General features: G+C 54.2%; 8 protein-coding genes across 8 annotated transcripts; 4 read left to right on the forward strand and 4 right to left on the reverse strand.

Annotated features, from left to right (window-relative positions):
* Window positions 1-666: 666 nt before the first annotated feature.
* Window positions 667-4,136, forward strand: BDP55DRAFT_682179 (peptidase family M1). Its single transcript, XM_060576256.1, has 3 exons — window positions 667-935; window positions 1,009-3,304; window positions 3,359-4,136. Exons 1-3 carry the CDS (start codon window positions 853-855, stop codon window positions 3,815-3,817), a joined length of 2,838 nt encoding a protein of 945 aa, XP_060423383.1. The 5' UTR covers window positions 667-852; the 3' UTR covers window positions 3,818-4,136.
* Window positions 4,137-4,273: 137 nt separating this feature from the next.
* Window positions 4,274-5,253, forward strand: BDP55DRAFT_564778 (uncharacterized protein; the record flags this gene model as incomplete). The annotated part of the gene is made up of 2 exons (XM_060570361.1): window positions 4,274-4,942; window positions 5,038-5,253. The coding sequence occupies 2 exons, from the start codon at window positions 4,274-4,276 to the stop codon at window positions 5,251-5,253; spliced, it is 885 nt and encodes a 294-aa protein (XP_060423384.1).
* A 199-nt stretch (window positions 5,254-5,452) lies between these two features.
* On the reverse strand, window positions 5,453-6,251 carry BDP55DRAFT_637720 (uncharacterized protein; the record flags this gene model as incomplete). The annotated part of the gene is made up of 2 exons (XM_060573017.1): window positions 5,453-5,596; window positions 5,700-6,251. The coding sequence occupies 2 exons, from the start codon at window positions 6,249-6,251 to the stop codon at window positions 5,453-5,455; spliced, it is 696 nt and encodes a 231-aa protein (XP_060423385.1).
* A 1,083-nt stretch (window positions 6,252-7,334) lies between these two features.
* On the reverse strand, window positions 7,335-9,551 carry BDP55DRAFT_564810 (UTP-glucose-1-phosphate uridylyltransferase; the record flags this gene model as incomplete). The annotated part of the gene is made up of 4 exons (XM_060570366.1): window positions 7,335-8,625; window positions 8,684-8,760; window positions 8,820-8,915; window positions 9,435-9,551. The coding sequence occupies 4 exons, from the start codon at window positions 9,549-9,551 to the stop codon at window positions 7,335-7,337; spliced, it is 1,581 nt and encodes a 526-aa protein (XP_060423386.1).
* A 4,044-nt stretch (window positions 9,552-13,595) lies between these two features.
* On the reverse strand, window positions 13,596-14,939 carry BDP55DRAFT_564940 (PHD-finger domain-containing protein; the record flags this gene model as incomplete). Its single annotated transcript, XM_060570379.1, has 1 exon — window positions 13,596-14,939. The coding sequence occupies one exon, from the start codon at window positions 14,937-14,939 to the stop codon at window positions 13,596-13,598; it is 1,344 nt and encodes a 447-aa protein (XP_060423387.1).
* A 1,468-nt stretch (window positions 14,940-16,407) lies between these two features.
* On the forward strand, window positions 16,408-18,551 carry BDP55DRAFT_682207 (histone deacetylase). The gene has a single exon (XM_060576257.1). It carries the CDS (start codon window positions 16,815-16,817, stop codon window positions 18,300-18,302), a length of 1,488 nt encoding a protein of 495 aa, XP_060423388.1. The 5' UTR covers window positions 16,408-16,814; the 3' UTR covers window positions 18,303-18,551.
* Window positions 18,552-19,749: 1,198 nt separating this feature from the next.
* Window positions 19,750-20,839, forward strand: BDP55DRAFT_637724 (endo alpha-1,4 polygalactosaminidase precursor; the record flags this gene model as incomplete). The annotated part of the gene is made up of 2 exons (XM_060573018.1): window positions 19,750-19,995; window positions 20,108-20,839. 2 exons carry the CDS (start codon window positions 19,750-19,752, stop codon window positions 20,837-20,839), a joined length of 978 nt encoding a protein of 325 aa, XP_060423389.1.
* A 145-nt stretch (window positions 20,840-20,984) lies between these two features.
* On the reverse strand, window positions 20,985-23,422 carry BDP55DRAFT_392320 (major facilitator superfamily transporter). The gene is made up of 2 exons (XM_060567225.1): window positions 22,719-23,422; window positions 20,985-22,613 (listed from the first exon to the last, which is right to left on the reverse strand). Exons 1-2 carry the CDS (start codon window positions 22,921-22,923, stop codon window positions 21,130-21,132), a joined length of 1,689 nt encoding a protein of 562 aa, XP_060423390.1. The 5' UTR covers window positions 22,924-23,422; the 3' UTR covers window positions 20,985-21,129.
* Window positions 23,423-24,039: the final 617 nt, after the last annotated feature.

The raw sequence follows: 24,039 nt of genomic DNA on the forward strand, positions 1-24,039 counted from the left end.
GTGCCTGAGGTTCCTGTGCCCGCCTGCTTTTAGCCCTTCGCTGTAGAAGTATTCTTGTCATCGCACGGCGAGTAGGTAGTAGATGCAGTTTGGACTCGAGGCTATGACCCGCGGAGACGGAGGAACATCGGGATTGGTATGGCGAATTGCAGAAGTTAAGAATGGGCCACGTTATACTGTTAGCTCAGTAAAGAAGATCTTGCGAACGAAACTATAATCATCGGGGGCTTTCAGTCTTGCTTTGGTGACACGTGCGTACATTGCGAGCTAGTTTCTCCCGTCCTTTGCAATGAGTTGTGGAGGTGTCCAATCAGATAATCAATCCTTGATGGCGACGGAGGAATTGTGGAAGGCACTTGGGTAACACATGCGCGATCGTTCTAATATGGACAATGCCCGGAGATTGACGGCTTCAGCCTCAACAAGTCCTCCGGTTGGCTTCCATGTTCTTTGGCCGGCCGGACGGCAGCAAGAAAGGCAGATCCGGTGCTTCTGGCCCGGGCAGCGCACCCGACGGCCCTCCCAGGAAAGCACGGTCACGGCGGCAGTGGGCCGAATCGGGTGGAAGCGGCTTGGCGTGGGTCCGGGCGGTGCAGAGGGAAAGAATGGAAAGTGACCTGAGGCATGGGGGATGTGGGGAGAGTTTTCTACCTCTCCCAGCGGTCTGCGCGGCCTGCGTCGGCGCCTTCCACTTCTGAGACTGGAGCATTGATTTGCACAGAAGAACTGGAAGCTTCCCCTCAGCTGGACCCCGCGTCTCTGTTGCATGTACCTTCCTTAGACAGCTTGGGTGCCTAGCAGACTGACCGCTTTCGTTCCTTTGCGGCTTTGGCCCCTCCCTCCCCCTCCTCAATGGCGTTCCGTTTCGCAACAAGACGAACGGTCAACCTAACCCCACGCATCGTCAACCCGACGACAAGACCAGTTACACGCATGTAAGTACACTTATATTCCTATTCAACCACATTCCCACCTTTGACCTATTCATTGACCTGATTCCTTGAATAGTCCCTACCAACTACGAAATCACAACGCCTTTGCGACCCGTTCTCCCGTACTTCGAGCTACCCCTCCTCGACGAACCTCACGACTCCAGAACCCTCAGCGCATCGCAGCTACACGATACTGCTCCTTCAAAAGAAGTATGTGCAGACACGGAGAGCATGGCGGCGCTGGCACGCTGAACTACCCTCGGGAACAGCTGCCTACCAACGTCGTCCCGCGCCACTACGATCTTACTCTTGAGCCCAACTTCGAGACGCTCAAGTTCGATGGCTTGGTCAAGATTGACTTTGACGTGGCTGAGGACTCCAACACTATCTCTTTGAATACCCATGAAATTGAGATCAAGAATACTTCCTTGTCCTTCTCTGTTGAAGGCCAAGAGACGAGCCTTGGCGAACCAGTTGTCACCTATGACGAGTCGAAGCAATGGCACAGCTTCGAGTTCAAGGAGAAGCTCACCAAGGGTGGCAAGGGTATCCTCGAGATTAAGTTCGTCGGTGAGCTGAACGACAAAATGGCCGGGTTCTACCGCTCATACTACAACAAGCCGGATGGCACCAAGGGTATCATGGCCACCAGCCAGATGGAGCCTACCGACGCCCGCAGAGCCTTTCCTTGTTTCGACGAGCCGGCACTTAAGGCCGAGTTCACCGTCACGTTGATTGCCGACAAGGCCTTGACCTGTCTTTCCAACATGGATGTGGCTGAAGAGAAGGAGTTGCCCTCTGGAAAGAAGGCTGTCAGCTTCAACAAGTCCCCCGTCATGTCCACCTACCTCGTTGCTTTCATCGTCGGAGAGCTCAACTACATCGAGACCAATGACTTCAGAGTACCCATCCGAGTGTACGCCCCACCTTCCGAGGACATTGAGAGAGGTCGTTACGCCTTGGATATTGGTGTCAAGGCCCTGGAGTTCTACGAAAAGGCCTTTGGTCTGCCTTACCCTCTGCCCAAACTTGACCAGGTTGCCATCCCCGATTTTGCTGCCGGCGCTATGGAGAACTGGGGTCTAGTCACCTACCGTACGGTCGAAGTCTTGTTTGACGACAAGACCAGTGGTGCCGCAGCCAAGGAGCGTGTTTCGACAGTCATCACCCACGAAATTGCTCACCAGTGGTTCGGAAACATTGTCTCTCCGGACTGGTGGCACGCTCTGTGGCTCAACGAGGGCTTCGCCGAGTTTGCGTCTCGCTACTCCATGAACGCCTTCTTCCCCGAGTGGAAACTTAAGGAGTCTTTCGTGAGGGAAGATCTTCAGGCAGCTTTGGGCCTTGACGGCCTCAGAAGCAGTCACCCCATCGAGGTTCCTATTCACAAGGCCGAGGAGATCAACGAGATCTTCGATAGTATCAGCTACGCAAAGGGATCTTGTGTTGTCCACATGCTTTCGGCCTTCCTTGGAGAGGATGTATTCATGGAGGGAGTCCGCAAGTACCTTAAGCGTCACGCTTGGGGCAACGCCACTACGAACGACCTGTGGCAAGCCTTGAGCGAGGCTAGCGGCAAGGACGTTGGCTCCATCATGAACATTTGGACCCAGAACGTGGGATACCCCGTCGTCTCTGTCACCGAGTCGGGCAAGTCAATCAGCGTCGAGCAGCATCGTTTCCTGACTACGGGAGACGTCAAGCCTGAGGAAGACAAGGTCCTCTACCCCATCTCTTTGAACGTCCGTACTAAGGGAGGTGTCGACAAGGACTTGATGCTCACCACTCGTGACACCAAATTCGAGATTGATGACGCCGAGTTCTTCAAGATCAACGCTGATTCTACGGGATTCTACCGCACCAAGTACCCTATCGATCGTCTCGAGAAGCTTGGTAACGCTGCGGAGCTCCTCTCTGTTCAAGACAGGGTCGGCATTGTGGCAGATACGGCTGCTCTCGCAACCTCGGGCTACCAGAAGACTTCGTCTCTTTTGAGTCTGTTCAAGGCTCTGAGCCAAGGAGGCGAGGCCGAGTACCTTGTATGGGATCAGATTCTTACCCGTTTGGGCTCAATCAAGATGGCCTGGATTGAGGACGATGCTATCGTTGACAAACTCACCGAGTTCCAGCGGGAAATCGTCAGCAGTATCGCGCACAAGCTAGGATGGGAGTTCTCCAGCAACGATGGCCACGTCGAGCAACAGTACAAGGCTCTCACATTCAGTGCGGCCGGTATGTCCGGTGACGAGAAGGTTGTTGCTGCGGCTCGGGCCATGTTTGAGAAGTTCGCGGCTGGAGACAAGACGGCGATCCACCCCAACATCAGAAGCTCCGTCTTCTCAATTGTCCTGAAGTTTGGCGGGGAGAAAGAGGTATGACTGTTCCTTCAGAACGCTTTTGAGACAGACCACTAACCAAGACCACAGTATGATGTTGTTTACAAGTACTACAAGACCGCCGAGACCGCCGACGAGCGTAACAGCGCTCTGCGAACACTCGGCCAATCTCGCGACCCCAAGCTCCGCCAGCGCACGCTGGACCTTTTGCTGAGCGGCGAGGTTCGTGACCAAGATATCTACATCCCCATTGGCAGTCTGCGGTCAAGCAAGGGCGGCATTGAGGCTCTGTTTGGCTGGCTGCAAACAAGATGGGAGGAGATCTACACCAAATTCCCTGCCCAGTCTTCCATGATTGGCAGCATCGTGAGCTACTGCACAAGCGGGCTTACGAAGCAAGAGCAGCTGGATAAGCTCGACAAGTTCTTCGCGGATAAGGAGAAGAAGGGTTTCGTGCGTGCTTTGTCGCAGTCCACCGACTCGGTCAAGGCCAAGATTGCCTGGAATTCCCGTGATACTGAGGATCTGAGGAAGTGGTTGGGTCTTTAAATGTATTGATGAGGACGATTGCCGATGTGCCATGCACGGCCGCCATCTCATCTTGGATGGATGAGGGGGGAGCGTGTTGCCGGGTCAAATAGGAGATCAAAACAAATAACGCATTGTAATAAAAATGGCCAAAGAAGAGAACATCTCCGCTTATCGAGCCCTTCATTTAAATTGATCAAATGGCGTTTTACTATTGTCTTCGTGTGCATGAGACATCGCCTGTGATGTGAGTGGTTTTACAGTTGTGGTGGACCCTGCGATTGTTTAGGTAGTCATCATGTAGGGCAGCTTCCTTGCCCAGTGCGTACTGAGTTTACTATACCCTATTCACCTTGAGCCGCGGCCACTTCGTTCTACATTCATCCTTCACCTCCGTCCAAACGACCGCATGTCTCGTCCTTTCCAAAGAAGACAAAATTTATTGATTCGATAGTCAATTGCAATTCGGCCCACACGATGTCGAAACCTGTTTCGTCGTGGCAGGTCCGCGCCGAGGCCGGCGAACCCTTTGCAGTGATCCGGGTCCGCGACCTTCAGAGCATAATCAAAGTCGGCACCGATGCCTGGGGCCGCGAGGGCAAGACACAGCCCATTGTCGTCTCCGCCGAGCTGTCCATGTCGGAGCCTTTTGAGGCCGCGTCACTCTCGGACAAGGTCAGCGATGACACGGTGCACTACGGCCTCTTGGCCAAGGCGATCCTCGGGTTACTGGACGACGTGAACCGCTACAAGGACGACATGAGCCTGGAACAGGCCATGCGGATGATCTGGGTCGAGTTGACAGGGTACTCCATCCACGGGTCCGAGTCGGATGATCCGGGGTTCTTGAAGAACAAGCTTCCCAAGATTCGGTACCTGAACATCACTCTCACCTTGCCAAAGGCGTCACTGCTTGGTAGCAGCGTGAGCCGTTCTTACTCTTCGACCTGTGACGTCCATAACGCTTCACTCTCGGGGTGGCTATACAGCTCGACCCTGCGATTCAACGAGCTGCGCGTCCCTACGCTCATTGGCGTCAACGACAACGAGAGGCTGGCGAGACAGATTGTCGTGGTCAGTGTCGAGATCGAGGGCTATAATGGATACTCGGATAGTTATGTCGAAATCGAGTCTTTCATTGTAAAGGTATGTTACTTCTTTTCCCTTTTCTTCGCCGTCTCGATGGTTCTTCTCTTCATCGGTATAAGGATCATTGCTGACTCAAGTCATGGTACCAACAGATTTTGGGAGACTCTTCTTTTGAGACGCTTGAAGCCCTCGGTCCCGCCATCACTCAGGGGGTCAGACGGTACTACCAAGAGCGATTCGATATTCACGAGCCTCTCGTCAGGCCTGCAGACTGGACTATCAAGGTCATCATGGAGAAGCCGACAGCCATCACCTTGGCGGCGGCCTCGTGCGTGGAGTACAGAGAACCCCCAAAGGCAAAGCAATAGTCACATCCGTCTGTTCTAGAGAGAGAATCATAATACGTCGAATCTAACGTTCTTTGCTGTGGTAAGCTCGATGGAGAAGGTGCCCGTCCGTTTCTTGCTATCTTTCTGTCTCCTCCCATGTCTGTACCGTTTGCCGTCATGAGCTCTCAACCGTACTCCCCCCTTCACCAAGCCCAAGATCCGTCAATTGTTCTACTACTCATGCCTCAAACTTCTCACATTGAGGCACATCGCCGTTGGTAATCTCCCGAATAAACGCAGGATCCGGGTCGAAGAGCATGACATGGAAATGCTCAACCGCGTGAACGGACTTGAGACTCCGCCAGTTCTTGAACCAAATGACCTAGCCATCATCGTCAGCTTCAACCACTCAAACAACAGTGCCATAGAACTGAGACCGGAGACTCATAATCAATCATAACAGAGAAGAGAAGAGACGAACTCACAGTATCAGCCTTCGTCCTCGCCCGGAAGGTCCCCTCCACAAACCGATCAATCTCCCCCCTCGCCCTCTCCGTCAAATCCCCCGTCGCCGGATTCTCCTCCAGCTCAAACTTTGTCCAAACAACAAGATGCACAATACGTGCATCAATCCCATACGGCCAATCATTATGCAAAATCCTATAGTCCCCCGCTTCTTCAAACGGCCTCTTACCCCCAGTCGACCCCAACTCACCCTCCTCCCACCCAAGTCGCCGCCTCAGCACAAAGTTCATCACACTCCCGTGCTCTTTAATCAGAGAGTGAATAAACAACCGGTACCGCCTCAGCTCGCTCGGCACCCGCTGGAACAGATCCAGCCGGTTCGTCTCCACGAGCCGCCGGACCTCGGTCCACGTCTGCCGGCGGTAGGCGTCGTCGGGCGTGCTCAGTATCCCGACGTCCTTGGCCGAGAGGTTGCGGAGGCCCTCCGGGCACTCGTCTGTGCGGCGGTCCGTGGGGACGTTGACTTGCCAGTACGGCAGCGCCGTGGCTGCCGGGCCGGAGAGGCTGCCCATGGTTTTTGTGTGTGTGTGTGTGGTGATTGTGGTCGGGATGTGTTTCCCGGTTTCAATTGGGTAGATAGATATTTGACAAGGTCAGGGGCTTCTGTCGAGTAAGTTTTGATGTGATATATTTCGTATTCAAGGCTTAGTGCAATCAAAAAAAAAGAGAAAGAGGGATGTCGTTGTCACCGAGAAAGGGGAACGTACAACAAAGCTAAGAGGGAACGGCGATTTGAACGCTTGCAGGGCCGTCCACGAGTGTCAAAGTACCAAGGCGACGAATTAAGGCCTCTCTACTATATGGGGGTGGGCCGCCCTATTTAGCCTCCGTTGCTCGTTGCTCGTATACAATATGCCCGCATTAGAAAGCCTAACGATTCTTGTCTTCGGTGAACCCGTTGTGCCTAGAGAAATGCATTTGTCGCTGCCGCTGCCATCTATCCCATGAAGCAAAAAATGCATGGAGGCGTAAACTATGAGTCGGAAACCGGCAGCCCGCCAAAATCATGCATCCGGCGGCAGCATCCCACGTCGAACCCCCCTCCCCCTACCCCTCGGATTGCGCCCGCCCGCTGTGGTGCCCGGAGTAAGGACCGGCATGTAAACACCCGCATTGTTCATCTCAATTTTTGTTTTTTGTCTGTTTTTATTTTTACCTTGCCTTTTCGGATTTCCTTTTTCCTTGTCTCACCGCTACTCGTTGCCAGTCGGTTCTGGACCACTCCACACGGAACTGCAGGTCCAAGTTACCGGCAGACCGACATCGTTACACACAAACGGCCATCGACGGACCATGCCAAAATCAACGGTAGTTCACATGGATCAAATGAGAGTGACCATTGCAAGTACGAAGTACAAGTGGAGGTCAACGAAATGCGCACGCAGGGTTTGAGGTGCCTTATTAAAATACTATCGAGTTTGTTCTGCCGCTGCCACAGATACCTTATGCAGACGCCGCCTTTTTGGGGGGAATGATCATTGGTTTCTTTCTACTGCTCCACCTCGCCTCCAGATTGTCCCCTCGTGATGCAACTCAGGGCACCGTGACATCTAGTTGGAATGTGCTCAAAATACAAAACTTGCAAAAAAAGCCACTTAGTGCTCAAGCAGGCGCAAGCTACCCTGCACAACGACGTTCTCGAGGATGGATCCAGGAGGCACATCAATAGTGCTGCCTTCCGTCGCAACAATAATGACGGTACCCTTGAGAGTGACGCCACGGCCGAGGTTGACAGCACCAGTGATGGTAAGGTGGTCCAACTCAATGATCTTGGGAATGGAGGGGATGTGCTTCTGGAAGTCAGAGACCTTCTTGAAGTCGCTGCCCAACTTGATGAGAGGAGCGTCACCGAAGCGGCTGGAGCTCATCTGGAGCTGGCCGTGCTTGACCGTGTAGAGATCGGACTTGACGAGCATCAGGTCAGAGCAGGTCTTGACGGGCAAGAAGCGACGACGTGGAACATTGACACCGTGGGCGTTCTTGAAGTGACGGATGGCAGCACCAACAGCGGTCTCCAGCTGGATGATGGAGATGTCAGACTCGCCCTTCTTGTCACCAGGGATGGTCTTTCCGTTGGGAATGATCTCCATCTCAAGCTCATCGTTCTCGACGACGCGCTTGATGGCCTTTAGGTTCAGCCAGATGTTGTTGGTGTTGAAGTACTTGAACTTCTTGATGGACTTGAACTCGTTGACGTGCTCCTTGGGGACCTGGGCGATCTCGAGAAGACGGACGGATCCCTCGTAGTCGATGATGGTACCACCCTTGACGTCGGCCTTGGTCTTGTTGGTCAACTCCATGATGTACTCAGACTCGGTCTCAACCATGTGCTGGAGGATGCGCAGATCGACGACGGCGCCCAGGTTGTCAACGTTGGACAGGAAGACAACCTCGATGCCGCGCTCAATGAGCTTGTCGAGAATGCCAGAGTTGTAAAGCGACTCGAAAACGTCACCGTGACCAGGGGGGTACCAGTCGTTGATGGAAGAGTCGGTCTTCTTGGGGACGGGGAGGAGAGAGTCCTTGAGGATTCTGGGGTATCTGGACTGGTTGAAGGTGAGGATGTCGACGTTGTGGCCCTCGTACTTCTTGATGATGGAGGCAGTGTCCTCATCGGTGTTGAACGAGTTCATGAGGATGAAGGGCACGTTAACATCGTAGGTGCGGTTGAGGTACTCGATCTGGCGGACGGACAGGTCGAGGAAGGACATGCCGTCACGGACCTCGATGACAGACTTGGGGCCGACACAGCCCATGGAGGTACCGAGACCACCGTTGAGCTTCAGGACGGCAAGCTTGTTGAGGAACTGGACGGACTCGGAGTTGGCGAGGTCCTCGTAGTCAACAACCTGACCCTGGGCAGGGGGAGCAATACGGTCCCAGTCGCTATCTCATTGTCAGCTTGGAGGTTATTTGTACCGCATCGTTGTTGCTATGCACTTACACGGCGTTGCCCTTGGCCTTGTCGTTCAAGTAGCGGCGGAAGAGGGCGAAGAAGTTGTCCATCTCCGTCTCGAACAGCTGTAAAATGATTAGAACTGGTCTGTCTACTACTACTATTGGACTGTGATTATGCTAACCTTCTTCTGCTCGGGGTCGGTGACAGTCTCGGAAAGTTGGGTGAGGGCATTGCGCATCTGAGCAGCAGCAACGCTGGTGGAAGTGTTCTCGAAAGCCTGGGTTTGAAGTCAGCCACGCATTCTCAGGTAAAGGGGACCGACTCCTGTGGTGGTCGTATCTCAAAGTGGAGAATGCTTTGAAGCCATCGTCGAGTGATCCGCAGCGGGGCTCTGCGACCAATGCAGCCAGCTTTCTGCTACCCCTGACAGGCACCGTGGAGCTTGTTGCCAGGTAGAGAACAGCGCACACCGTACCGCGCAGCTTGTCCCCTTCAACCGTGTAAAGCCAGCAAATGTCCTTGAAAGTATCTAATGCCTAACACATTGGCGATGCTGTACGATACCGTTGGGAACTGGCCAAGCCGCGTTCTTCAAAGTACAGCAAGTAGCCAAGCGTCGTACGACATCTCAGGTATTCGGCATGGCAGAGGTGACACAAGCTGGCAAGTATGGCGGTTTCTGAGCTGTACAAGACCCTGTGCTGTCTGTCTCGGAACAAAACAGGCACCGGTCGCGGTACTCGACATGGCCTCGTTCAAGACTGCATTGAAAGAAAGGGGTGGATAAAGTATGTACCATGTGGGATCTCGTCTTGCCGTGGTGGCGGGAGCTGAACTCCTCATCGCTCTTGCCCTGACCACCGAGGGGGGACTTGAGGTGAGTGGGGAGAGCGCTCTTGATCGCTTGAGCCATTGTGAATGATATTTAACGCGATTTGCGGTGTGGAACTGAATATACTGAGAAAAATGTTAATGGATTGCAACAGAGCAAAGAGCGGCGTTTGAGTGTATCGTGATTTTTTTGGTAGGTGTAGAGGGGAGGGTGTGGAAAAGGAGAGGGAAAAACAAGCGGTGATTTCGAGGACGGCGGGGGTAGTGCCTACGTTGACAGGGGATTCGCCGTGGGATTTGCGGCGAAAAGATTGCTGGTAGCTCAGAGGGTTCTGTGTAGCCTGACGTAATTTGTGAGCTTCTCCAAGTGATTTGGGAGAGAAAAAATAAAGCAAGGTGTGGAATGAGGCAGAAGTTAAGGTCGGCGGAGGTAAAGCAAGGTACTCCCCCGGTGAAGGAGAGCTTGGGGAGGGCGGGGGAGGTACCGAAACTGCGAAAATTGGCAGAGGGAGGCAAAGTGAGGTGCTTCGGAAGCAAGATCAGAGCTGCAATCTGCTTGGTTGGGGCAGATAGAGTGCGGTTGCGGTGATCGGCGGTAGAGTGAAGAAGGGTTGGAGGGGAAGCAGGCGGCACGATTGGGGATGGGGAAGTTAAGGTAAGGTACTTACAGCAATAGCAACAGCAACACAGCAACGAGCGAAGGTGGTCGAGAATTTTGGTTGGGATGGAGAGAGGGGAGGATGAAGAGGAATCAAATAGGGAAAAAAAGGAGAGCCGTCCAAAAGAAGCTGAGACGGGCAGGAGGTGGCCGGGCAATTGGCTTTATAGCGGTGATATCACTGTGGGAACCCAGTCGATTCGCATTTGCCAATTTTCATTTTATCTCGTTCCCCCCGTTCGAGGAGGAGACAGCCACGGGGGGAGGGGCGCCTGTCACTGGAGACACCCGACGGCCGACACACCTGAAGGCAAGATCGAAGTGCTGGGTGCTGGGCAGTCACCGTCGAGACCTTGCGCTTGCCTTCAAGGTTCCTTCCTCACCTCCTTCTCGAACCCGAACCATATACGAAGTACCTACGGGGTACTCACGCTACTTTGTACGGAGTGGTTTATACATTCCATCCCACCCCTCCTCTAGGTACCTTGGCAAGTACCTACCTCATCCCACCTTCACCTCAACTTGTGCTGGATTGTTTTTATTTCGCGATATCCGTACGTATACATCACTCACCACACAGCACACAGTCCCCCAATGTCGGGCCCGACATCCACATCAGCCTTGTCCTTTTTGTCCCAATGCCCCTTGGCTCGTACTCGTCTCCAATAGGAGAAAGATGAGATTGATCAAGGCAAGCTTCGAGGCCGAAAATATTTCCCACCCAGTCCAGTCCCTGGAGCTAATCATCGGTACCTGATATCGCCCACTCAAGCCATTCCAGCCCACCTCTCCTCGACTGCAACCCTCTGGCGTCTGGCCTGGCCACAGCCTTCTCAGCACCCCTGTGGCGCTTCAGACTAGTGACGCCTAAACGAGAGAAGCGGCGGCTGCAGCAGCTGCTGGCTCGCATAAGTGGCAAAGGCGAATAAGGCGCGGAGAGGGGGGGGGGGGGGGGGGGGGGAATCAAACAACACCAGTCTCGAGAAGCACATCGTTGTTTTAATCAAGAATTGGGGGTACACAAACAGATACGGACATGCAGATCATCACAGCGTGCGGATAACGGCCAAGTCTGCAAAACGCTGCGACCAACCATCCCACTTCACCCAACCTAGGTACTCCAGGTGAAGCCAGGGACGACACCGGGAAGGCCAATGCTCAAACATACAGGAACAGTGTATGAACCACGATGCTGGGCAACGTCTTCCGTCTTTGCAGCAAAATGGAGTTACGTCCTCGGGTTTCCCATTCCCCATCACCATCTCCATCCCAAGTTCCAGCATCAGTCCGCGGCCACGGCCGCCCACACACTGCTGTACGGGAGAGCCGTCCGAACAAGTACTTCCCGGCGATGCTTGCACTAAAAAAGGTGCGAGTCTCCATTCACTGCGGAGTCGAACCGTCTTCGCTATAGATTCACTCGCCTTGAATGGATATCCTGAAATACCACAACTCCACCAACCAACATCCTCGCCAGCTGTAAGATGAGCTGGGCCCTCCTACTGTATTTCCTACTGCGTCCCCCCAAGCCCCAACCACTTGGCGGAGTCCTTGTCTGCAATAAGGCGGGACGCGACACCTGATGTACCCATTTCTTCACCTACTTTACCTTAGAGAACCCGCCCCCCACCTGGGGAAACGTTACGGTGTGCTCCTCGCATTGCAAAAGCCTCCTCGGATCTGCCCAAGACCACAAAGACTTCGACGCGCACCGTCTTTCATGTTTACTTGGAAGTCGAGCAAGGCTGGTTCTGTTCGAGGGCATCTCAAAAGGGGGCAAGCGGTCCGATGCCCGTCTTTTCTCGCCGACGTCCCCCCATCAATGGCGCTATTCGTCGAAGATAGTCGGCCGAGCTGAACGCCCAATGGCCGGACTCGCCTATGCTTTACACACCTCATCGCCCATCGCTCAACAATAGGAGTTGCCACCACCCTGAACTTCCCGACTTCGCTAAATTGATCGGGACCAAAAGTACTCAACCCGGCGACCTTTGCTTCAAGCGACCGGGTTTTGCCTCAGTGTCAAGCGAGAATCGCCGTGCTATTTGCTTTCTGGCCCCTAGTCCACATCACAGCCGGAGCCGATTTTCTAGCCAAGCCGGCCCTCTTCGGAATCTTTCCCGAACAATCGCTCTTTGAGCTCTCAAATGATCCAACCATCAGGTTTCCTGTGAAGTTCGTTGACCGAAAATAAAACACACAACCCCTGAATGCCGGCATCTGCGCCCCGGGCGGGCCAATTCCCACTTGGCTTCTCGTTTTAGTCAGTTCCCAACCGGCTCAAGGGGAAGGGATCCATCAAAACCCATCCCGCCAGGTCGGAAGTTTGATTACATACTGCTACACTGTGGGCCGGATGGTCCAAGACGGATATCTCGCAGAATATCCGTACGGAGTACAGACACAGAGGCCCTTTCCGACACGATCATCTCATCTGTGGCGGTGGCCCATTGACGTTGAAAGGGAACTAGAGAGACTTCGACGTGTTGCCGGCCATCGCCCGGACTCTACTAACTTCAACTAACTCTTTCAGCCCGGCAAGCCAAACTCGTGGGCGTCCGTTCAGCCCGATCAGACACCACGCCGTCGGCTGTCACGCAAAAGACCCCTGTTCTCACGAACGTCTCCCAGCATGTTATGTAAGCGCAATTTGCGCTTTTTGACGCCATTTTCAATAATGGCATTCTTCTCCCGGATCTCGAACTCTTTTATCCATACTCATCCTTGTCTAATAAGCAATATGTTGCAAGTTCCAGGTTGCGCTGATTAGCCGTCGCCAGGGTGGTTAGGGAAGCAATGAAACGAAACAATGAGCCAAATGTCATCACCAGGGGCCGCTACCACAAATAGAACAGGCGGCGGACGGGAAGCCTCAATCCGTATCTGCACTTGGACTGCATCGCAGACAGGCCGCCCCATCAAATGAGGCTCTCCGATGCGTCCCACGTGGGGGGAGGGGAGGAAGCCCAGACCACACCACAGCGCCCAGAAGTTGTCCGATCATCCGTCTGGATCGTCAAGTAAAGAATCATCCGTATAGCATATCCAGCCCCGACACACCGGCGCCTCTAACGCGACGGTTATAATATCTTACAACATTCAGTCCAATTAGGTCACATAGGCAACAGTTGAGACCTGGTATGCGGTGCATACATAGGTCAAGGCCAGGTTTACTTGATCGTGTCTTTTCTTCTACCTATTCTATCGTAAGGAGTCGAAGTATACCGTATGACAGATATGAAGGATGATTGTGTGTGTTGTGTGTGTGTTCCGGAATATGTGCGTGAAGTACGCCAGCCGTCATTGTCACACCCAAACGCCTAGTCCTTCCCCGGTGATTGGTCACGCATCCACGAGAGCCTCAACCTGATAATCAAGCTACCAAACGCCGCCAACTCAACAACCTCCGAAAAAGGGGTATAAACGCTCGAATCACCGCCATCTCTTCTTAGCCTCACAGAGATAGCCTCATTTCTTCTTCTGCTTCTCCATGTTCTCCGTACACACGGGACAGTACCACGTCCCGTTCGGCTCGCTCTTAAGGCCGACGCACGACCAGTGGAACCACTCGTAGGGGCAATCCTCATTGTCGCACGCCACCATGTCGCCGAAGCTGACGTTCTGGCACGTGCAGTATTTCTTGTCGTCGCCAGCCTCGTCATCCTCGGCGTCGAGCATGCTGTCGTCGCCGTCGCCATCGCCGTCCTTGCGATCGCGCGCAGGGGTGCCGCTCGTACGGTCTGCGCGGCTGCGGTGGTCGCCGTCGTCGCCGCTTCCGCTCTCGGCATCCGATAACTCACTGTCTGCCGTCGAAGCTGGAGAGTTGCGGCTTCCGGCCTTTTTTACGCGGGACAGGGACGACTTGTTGATGCTAATCGGCTTCTTCCGGCCCGCGCCACTCGGTGTCCCTTTCCGTATGCCTGAGACGCTCGATGCCTTTGTAGATGACGATCTGGGCCCTGCGCTGCCTGCTCGCACCGTGCCGTTCGGTCCGCCGGGGGTGGTTCCTTTCGGCGTGCCTGGGCCTAGTGAGGAGTGTCTGGCCAGACTGCTCGACGTCGCAGGAAGGGCGCCGAGTCCGGAGACGGAACGCGGTCCTCTCTTTGGCACGCCGCTCCCCGGCCCTGCCGAACTCTCCCGAGCTTGACGATTCATTATCATGCTGGCGGCAGGCGTCGTAGGAGCCGAGGCGGCGTGTTGCTGGGACTGGGCGTTGCGGATTTGGGGGTTTCCTGCGCGGGCCGTGACCGGACTCGACGAGTTGATGATCGGGTTCAACGGCGTCGCGGTGATGGCTGTGCCGACGAGGTGGCTCGCGGGGTTGATGGATCGGCCTGACGGGGCAGAGTGATTCGCGGCGCTGGGCCGGATGAGGGAGGGGCATTCGTCGGGTTCGTTGAAGCCTGGCTCGGCGCGGTCGTACAGCATCTTGATATGTTGGTCGAGGTTTCGCAGGTGTTTATCCATGATGATCTGCAGCTTCTGCGTCAGGGCGATCTTCTCCGCGGCGAGCTGGTCGGCACGGATGAAGTTGTCGCGCATCTGAGATCGCATGCCCTGCTCGCGCGGGTTCGTCTCGTGGCTGCCGTTCGCCCTGATCCATTTCTGTATCTTTCCGTCGCGGTCATCAATCAGCTTGACGCAGTCGCCGTACTGCCGGTCCCTGTCGGCGATTTCATCCTGCAAGAAGCGAATCTCTTCTGGAAGGTTCTGAACGCGGTTGAGCCAGTCGTCGAGGATGATGGCCGGGTCGAGGGCCTCGGCCGTCGGCATCCTCCTGACGAAGTCGATGGACAGATCGTCTCTAGGCATATTGCGTGTTAACGACGGTCCCAGTGTAGACATGTACCCTTTTGCTGAGCAAACAAGCGGCCGGGATCTGTTCTAGCAGGCAGACGAAACGGCGCACGCCCAGCAAGAACCACGGAGACGGATCAGGAGCAGGATGTATATGCAACCAAAGCAGGGTTCTTGCTAGAGACAGGGACGAGGACGAGACACGGGGTGCGATGATAGGTCGAGGGAGGTAGAGGAAGCAACAAAGGTCTCGTGAACCAAAGTCATCGAGATTAAGAGGGGACTATGCGAGGTAAGAGGGATTGGGGCAGAGCAGAATAGAGGATATGTGGAGTGTAAGGTATAGAGCAAAAAGCCGGCGGCAGGTGGGAATAGCGGCACGCAGGGTGACGGGGGCGGGGCGGCACGGCACGTCCGCCGACGGGGTGGGCTGACCGAGAGGGCAGAGGACCACTGGTGATATATTCGTATGCCTTGGCTGCACTTGCCCTTGGGGTAGGCGATGACAGAGGAGTCTTGGACAGGAGAGACTTTGATGAACAGAGACCCCGGCCACGATCCTCCGCAACGAATGAAGTGACTAGCTTGGCTCACCTAAAAGAAACTGGAGACCGGAAGAAGAAGGGGGGGGCGTCAAATCGACAAGTGCTCTCTTGTTCGATTTCTCGCCAGCTTGCAGCAGGCGAGTCGAGCGTCGAATGATCGAGTCGAGTCGAGTCGAGGCGAGGCAAGGCGACGTACGGGGCCCTTGCTCGTGATCCCGGAATGTATTTTATTCACGGAGTAATGAAAATTCCCCTGCTGGATAGGGATAGAGAGATGAAATTTTCTCGGATGCGCGTGGGTGTGGGGTGGAAAAGGCTGGAATCGCGTTTGTGCAGCGTGGTGGTCCAGTTCCAGTTGAATTCGGGTGGTGTCACCGGTGGGTGGACAAGTTTGCGAGGGTCCAGCTGGTCATGGCACCGTCCACTGATAGCGAGACGAGCTGAGCGGAGACGGGAGTTTTAGCCTCCGGTTTCCATGCTACTGGAGATGCGCAAGGTGCGTTCCGGCTTCGGGCATGTGCTGAGGCGGACCTTGAGTCATTTGATTGGCTACATTTTGGATGGGGGACCAGAGGATACTTGATTGGGTCCAATCTCAATGTCTCCTTGTACCTATTTGGATGTGTTCAAGGCAAATTCCAGCCTCAAACCCAAGATACGCATGAACTAGGTTCCCGCAAAGTATCCATGAAAGAAAGTAAAGATATCAACAACTCATAAGCAGAGTTATGCATCGTAGAGCGTAAGGTACTCTGGGCATGCTCCCAAGCCTCAGGCAGATTCGAAAAATGTGTCTCGAGTGTACGGAGTACAGATAGATGAGGTCTTCTCGAGATTTCGTGCGTGTACCAGAAAGTCAAGCCACAGTGAGGCTGGTGTGTTCCAACCATTATGGGGAAAGCGTCCTCAAATGCGCCCGAGGTGGCTGGTCTTTGCAATGGAAGGAAACCTTGCTTTACCTCAGCAGAGACCTACCTAATGTACCGGCGTCCTCCCCCGTCGCCTGCCACAGAAGGTACTATCCAATTATGAAGCCAACCCTCGAACGAAACCTCGCAAATACATCACGAATCACCAACCGACGACCTTACGGACAGCTTTGGACCTTGACGCACACGACCACCAATTACCCAACAGGAAGGAAATAAACATTAAAAGCTCTCGATTTGGCCCTTGCGACGACCTCTGACTCAGCCAGCGTTACCAGCCATCTGTTCTACCATTGCTGAGTAAAACTCATCTCAGTCGGCCACCCGAGGACCCCACCAGTCACGTTCGACAACAATCGAGGCTCATCTTGAGCTTCATCCCGGCCGCTCCGGCGGGATATCCGTCGCTCGCCATTATGGACACAGACGCGTACCGATTCCGCGTCCCTAAGCCGAATTATTTACCTCACAGGACCGACAAGGACGACATTGTTGAGGAATATGAGCCCCTCGGCCAAGCCAGTGAGCTTGACAACGCCAAGTACTTCGCCAAATGCAAGCGCATAGCTGAGGAGTCGGGCATCACACGGCCAAAAGGCTACAATGTCTCGTTCCATTGCAATCCCGAAATGGAGAAGCACCACTTCGGCCAGACTCATCCTATGAAACCCTGGAGACTTACCCTCTCCAAGAGTCTCATATATTCTTACGGCATGTCCTTCGCCATGGACAACTACATCGCCCGAGCCGCCACATACGAGGAGCTCAACGACTTCCACTCGGACGACTATTTGGACTTTCTTGGCACAGTCCTGCCCGAGCCTGTTCCTAGGGACGTTGAGAACGCTAATCCCGATCTTAAGTTTAATCTGGGTGGCTCCGACTGTCCTCTGTTCGAAGGTCTCTACGACTACTGTTCCATGTCAGCGGGCGGATCTCTCGATGCTGCGCGAAAGATATGTTCCAACCAGTCCGACATTGCCGTGTCATGGGGAGGCGGCCTGCATCACGCGAAAAAGGCCGAGGCGTCTGGATTCTGTTATATCAACGACATCGTCCTGGCCATTCTGCAGCTACTACGCTGCTATCCCCGTGTCCTTTACATCGACATTGATGTGCATCATGGAGACGGTGTTGAAGAAGCATTCTATTCCACCGACCGCGTTATGACGGTATCATTCCACAAATACGACCCTCTCAACTTCTTCCCCGGCACCGGCGGACTGGACGATAATGGTCCTAAGAACGAGCATAACCCTGGAGCCCATCATGCCATCAACGTTCCTCTAAACGATGGCGTGACCGATGACCAATACAAGTGGCTTTTTGAGAATGTCATTGGTAAATGCATGGAGAAGTTCCGACCCAGTGCTATTGCGCTGCAGTGCGGTGCCGACTCTCTCGCCGGAGATCGCCTTGGACGTTTCAACCTTCAAGTACAGGGCCACGGGGCTTGCGTCGAATTCTGCAAATCATTCGGAGTGCCCATGATTCTCTTTGGTGGCGGCGGGTACACTCCCCGCAATGTCGCGCGCGCCTGGGCCTTCGAAACCAGCATCGCCATCGGCTGCCAGGACAAGATCGATCCCATTGTTCCGACACACGCTCCTTGGAGAGACCAATTTAGGTATGAGGAGCTGTTCCCGACGTTGGAGCAGATTCTCGGGGAGCCGCGTGTCAACCGCAACACACGAAAGAAACTCGATGAAGTGCTGCAGCATGTGACAGAACAGCTGAGGTTCGTGCAATCAGCCCCAAGTGTACAATATCAGACCATTCCCCCAGATTTGGGCGGTCTGAGAGACGACGTTGAAGCGGCGCTCAAAGAGCAGCGGGAGGCCGAGAATGACGCTGTGAGGAAACAACGAGAAGAGGCTGTCGGACAAGCCATGGAGTATGCATAAGGGCAGAGTGGAATTCCATCACAGCATGGGAGTACGTGGGATACCAGACGGAGTTTACGGTGTGTGTATGAATGCTTCCAGAGTTTAGCACTCTGCATCCTCAACGTCCACGGGCCAGAGCGGGCCAGGCGGGAACTTTGCGACGGAAACGATGAAAAACAGGGACAGTGTCAAGGTTGGTTCTCAGCAAGTACTTTCGGTTTACATCGTTCCTAGAAAATATCAAACAAGTACCAGTTGAGTCCGATATTCATCATTCATTGTTGCAGCAGGATATATCGCCTGTGACAACATTCTCTAAGACGGCCGCTCTTGTGTGATGTTCCTGGGAAAACATCAATCCAGAACCGGATGTCATGAAGTGTACGGCTTACTCCTCAGGGTCGAACGTTGAGAGTGGTCGCATAACATCAGGGTAAATCTGATATTGCGGTCACCCATTGTGTGTTGCAATATCGAATAATGGAACCAACCTGAGCAACCCGCCCATCTCTCATTCGACATTATTCGGCTGCCTAGATAGCGGGGCTCGGATCAGGGACGTATCTCGGCCACTGCGTCCTACTTTGGCTAGATCCACGCCGGGCAAATCGAGCAATTGTCCAATGGGAAGTAACAGCATGATGACCGCCCTTAAGCTTAATCCCCATTTCATGATTTTCTCAATTACTGTGTATGCGGCGACAACTCTGACGGAGAGACCAAAGAATGTAGAGGAATGGATAGAAGAGCGGTTTTAAGTAGTCGTCGGGGAATGAGCAAATGTTCTTCTGCCTTGCGGGGGGTTGGCACCCATGTTTACTTGGAAAATGTTTCTTCAGACTATCAGCAAGTGGGAAAATGGGATCGATTTTTGTCCCTTGATGCCCATTGCATACCTCTCCTCAACATCAGACGACTGGAAAAGTGAGATACGGGACGATGTCACCCTCAATCCATGGGGCCATGAAATGCTGTCTCACAACTTACGCCTATTATCTGGCGATATTATGGCTCCCGGTCAGCATTTAGATCCAAAGCCAAGAAGCGTCTTCTTCGCTCTTTCAATGTGCGAGGCGACAGGCCCAGGGATCGCGCCAATCGGCTTCCCGCACTGATGCTTAATTGACGCAGAGCCGTCGCTGTATTTGGGTTATTCGTACCGACGGTTTCGCTCGTCGATGCCACGGTCCCCTCCCCCCTGATCCTGCATCCTTTCAACTAGCTGCCTGGAGGGAGGGGAGCCACTTAATATCGATTTTCTCCCGCTTCGCACTAAGACCCCCGGATCCTCTTACAAGTCAGATCGAAATGTATATATATAATGACCTCTTCACTTCCTTTCTTCAGAAGATAGAGAGAGAGCGCGTGTGTGTGTAAGAGAGCGTGCTACCCATAGGAACTCGTACAACACATTCCCACACCTCGACCATCAATTCTCTCCCTCGTCGGACAATACAAGTCTAAAATGGTCTCGTCACGAAAGCTCGCCCTCCTGGCCGTAGCCCCGGCCGGTATCCTCGGCCTCGCGGCGCCGCTCACCCCCCGCGCCGTGGACTACAGCAAGTGGAAGCCCGGCGCCAGCTTCCAAATCGTCCTCCACCACCCCATCTTGGCCGAGACCACGGCCGATATCATCCCCGCCAACGCCGACGTCTGGGATATCGACCTGCAGCACGCAATTGACTATCCTAACATCATTCCCACTCTCAAGGTGAGATAACACGAGCCTGCCCTACCCTACCTATCTATACAACAGTACGAGGGTATCCTCGGGAAAAAAGGCAAAAGAAAATACTAACTTCGAACCCCTCCCCCCCAAAAAGTCAGCGGGAAAAATTGTCATGTGCTACTTCAACGGCGGCGCCCTCCAAGACTGGGACGAAGACCTAGACGCCTTCCCCTCCGCCGTCATCGGCTCCCCCCTGAACCCGCCCTACACAGACGAGCGCTACCTCAACATCAAAGACGCCCGCGTCGTAACCCTCATGAAAGCCCGCCTCGAGCGCGCCGCCTCCATCGGCTGCGACGCCGTCGACCCGGACAACATTGACGCCTGGGCCGAAGACGGCGACGACCCGACGGGCTTCAACCTCCAGCCCTCGGATTACGCAACCTACATCTCCACCCTGGCGGCCCACGCGCACACCCTCGACACCACCGCCGGCGCGGGGCGGAAACTCCTCCTGGGCCAGAAGAACGCGCCCACCATTGCGCCGCAGCTCGCCTCGGTCGCGGATTTCGCCGTATTGGAGACGTGTCTGGGCACGAGGACGTCGGACGAGGTGGAGCCGTTTTGCGCGGATTTCCAGCCGTATATTGCGGCCGGCAAGCCCGTGTTCCAGATCGAGTACCCGACGAGCGTGCGGGACGATGAGTCGATTAGCCAGGTTGACTACAACTACTTTTGCGTGAATAAGAATGGCAACGAGGGGTTCAGCGAGGTGTTGAAGCACGCGAGCGAGCAGGTTGATGGCTGGGGCCAGTTTTGCGGGTTGGGGCTTACGGGGGGTAGGTTTGAGACGCCGACTGTTGATGAGGGGCCTGATGATGAGTGAGTGAGAGAGTGAGTGAGTGAATGAGCAGAATGTATGTTGCGAGATGTTCACTAAGTATGGGGTGGACTGCTGTGGACGATGAATATGGACATGATTTCGGTTATTGTACTTAAAACTTATATCCAGTAGAACATGCACATGCTGATAACAATTTCTCAATACAGTCCAAAGGACGAAAATATTCCGCAACTCCGCGCAGGCCATAACACAGAAGAGCAAATAACCAACGCGATAGGGCATATGAGAGAGCCGTGGTGAACTTCCAAGGAGAGCCTCTCCCTTAAAGATCCTTAGTTGTGAAATTGAACGGAAGCCTCGGCCTCTTGCTCCAGCATCTTACGCTTCAACCCCCTCGCTTTCAGCGCCACGTACCCGACCAGCGCAACACCGACGGCGAAGCCGGCCGAGAGTAAAATTACGTTGACGGGCACGGGATCGCCGCCGAAGGTCTGGTGGAACAGTACATCCAGCCCAGACTGCAAAAAGTTGAACAGCCCCGACAGGCAGATGATGGTGCCGTACACGGTGCCAAACGTCTCAAAGCCAAACACCTTGGCGCTGTAGTCGGACACGGCGGTGTAGTAAAAGGGCCGGTAGAGCACAAAGAGGCAGACCTGGATATAGGCGGCGGCCATGTTGTCGACGACGCCCAGCACGCCGATAGTGGTGGCGATGGTGACGAGCGCCGTCAGGACGGTCACGGTGCTGGTGTGGTCGAGGAGAACACCGATGAAGGGGATGGAGAGGATGCCCCCCACGGGAAGGGCGACGTCGAAAAAGTTGTTGATCTCGACGGCCTTGCCCACGTCGCCAAAGATGACCTCATATTGCGCCCGGATGGTGGCGACGAAGTAGTTGATGCGGAGCATCTGGATGACGGTGAAGAGGCAGATGAGAATGAACCACGGCGAGGCGATCTGGCGCAGGGCTGAGCGGTTATGCATCACGCCCCAGACGCCCGACATCTCGTTCTTGTTCTCTTGGCGAATCTGCTTGTCCGCTTTTTGGGTGCCCAGCAACTGCTCTACGTCAGCAACGACGGACTCGCGGTGCCGTCGCTCCTCACGCAGAAGCGCCGTATTCTCGTCGACCTGGTCGTCGTACGGATCCGGGTCGACGTCGTTCGCGGCTACGGTCTCCTCTTGCAGCTCAACCAGTTCTCCCACCGTCTTGTACGACTGCTTGGGCATCAAGGCGAATTGGACAATGATGATAAAGACCGGAACGATCAGGTACACTTTGAAAAACTTCTCGTGGCCAAAGGTGCCTTCCGATGCTTGGAAGATTATGCGGTAGACCAGGAATAAGGCGCTAGAGGCGTCGAAGGCGCCAGTCATGAGGGCGAGAATGAAGCCCGAGTGCTTTGGGAACGCATTGGATAGTTGAAAGGACGAAATGTAGGTGAATGGACCGCCCAGGGCAAGGCACAGGTATCCAATGAGAAAACCGTCGAAAGGGAGTGTCTTGGCATAAGCCATCAGGATTGATCCGATGATTAAGAAGACGCTGCCCACGAGTCCACAGACACGCGGGCCGGCGTGGTCAAGCAGGGCGCCAACGGGCAAAGCAGCGATGTTGGTACCAACTGCTGCCACGGTGAACATGAGATTGAGATGAATCTCAACACATGTATCGTCGGGGGTTGAGTTGGACTCGTCGGTAGAACAGACATCGCTGTAGGCGCCCTCTCGTTTCAGCACCGGCTTCAATGCCGCAAAACCAAAGGCGATACCCGCTGCAAAGAGGCAGTATATTACGGCGATGGTGACTTGAACTACAGGAACTGGTCAGTAACTGTTCCGTGTGATAGACGGTATCACAGCGTCGGCCACTTATTTGACGGCAGGTGACAGGCTTGCTAGTGAGACGAGCGACGTACGAATTCTTTTCCATTGCGGAACCTCAAAAGCACCAACTGCAAGTACGGTATCAGGCTTGCTCGCCGCAGGGTCCCATTCATCAGGAAGAGGGTTGAAGGTGAGCCGTCCCGCCCTTACACTTGAGGCATCGCTACCTCGTCTCGATCCATGTGCTTGGGGAAGGAATTGGAAAGTTTCCACCGAGGCTACACGACTCAACGACATGGTGAATGATCAATTAGTCGATGTTTCTTCGTGGGTGAGTTGTCAGTGAGTAGGAAGAGAACGAAAGCAGTGGTTAATAAAAAATGTTCAACGGCAACTGCTAAAGAAAACAGCCGCCAAGAAATAGGTTCGAGAAGGAAGTCGGAGCTGATGTTAAGAGGTGGAGCCGAGCTCGAGATAGCTAGCCCAGCAAGCTCTGGTTCGCCAATGACAATCCGTCGATAGGCAGAGAGGTTGGCGAGACTCGATCGAATGGGGTAAGGCAAGGTAGGATAGAACGAGATACACTGCAGAGCCGAGTTTTTCCAGACTTTTCAGTCGAGATAAGGCTCTTTATCTGTCAATCGAGAAGCCGGGCTTTGCTGCAAGTCCTGCAGAAATTTTCTGACGTAGTGTGGTGAAGTCTTTGCTGTTTCCCCCCATTCAGCCGGAATCGCGGGGCACACCATACAATGATGGATTGACGACAACCCAGAGCTGTGGAAGGCACGGCAGCAATCTCGCAACCAGTCTCCGTGAACTAAAACAGTGCAGGTGATAGCCAGAAAGACGAAATAATGGGCAAAGATATGGACAAGGTAAGAATATTTGAAATCTAAATCATGCTTGAGAGAACTGTAGGAAGGTGTCGAGGTTAAAGTAGAGAAAATCTCCAACAGACAAGTGATCAGGTGGCGATGCGGGGAAGCGCCGATTGGGCGGGGGTTCGAAGTTGCATATTAAAAGGGACACGGGCAGGACACGCGGATGGTTGGGATGCAATCGGACTTGGTTCACAAGGAAAGAGCCAATGCTATTTGGAGCAAGACATCATGGGCAGGCACGGCAAGGCAGGGAGAGCGGGGCAGAGTAGACAATATGTAAAGGAATAACGTCGTAGAAAAGGTCCGTTTGCCTCCCTACCTCGGTATGTAAGTTTGCTCAGCCGCTGTTGTTCCCACCGAGACGACCGCATGCATGGAGGACAAAATGGAAATTGGATGAAGGAATTGAACCGTCATGTGGCCCTCTTTCTCCGGTGGGCACCACATACCGTCCCCGCTCTGCCGCCGTGAACCGAACCGCATGGGCCCGGCCGCTCGGAGAATGGGCGCGAGCTTTTGCACGGAATGGGGT

The sequence above is a fragment of the Colletotrichum godetiae genome, assembly GCF_030913485.1.
Source record: "Colletotrichum godetiae strain CBS 193.32 chromosome Unknown BDP55scaffold_71, whole genome shotgun sequence".
NCBI lineage: Eukaryota > Fungi > Ascomycota > Sordariomycetes > Glomerellales > Glomerellaceae > Colletotrichum > Colletotrichum godetiae.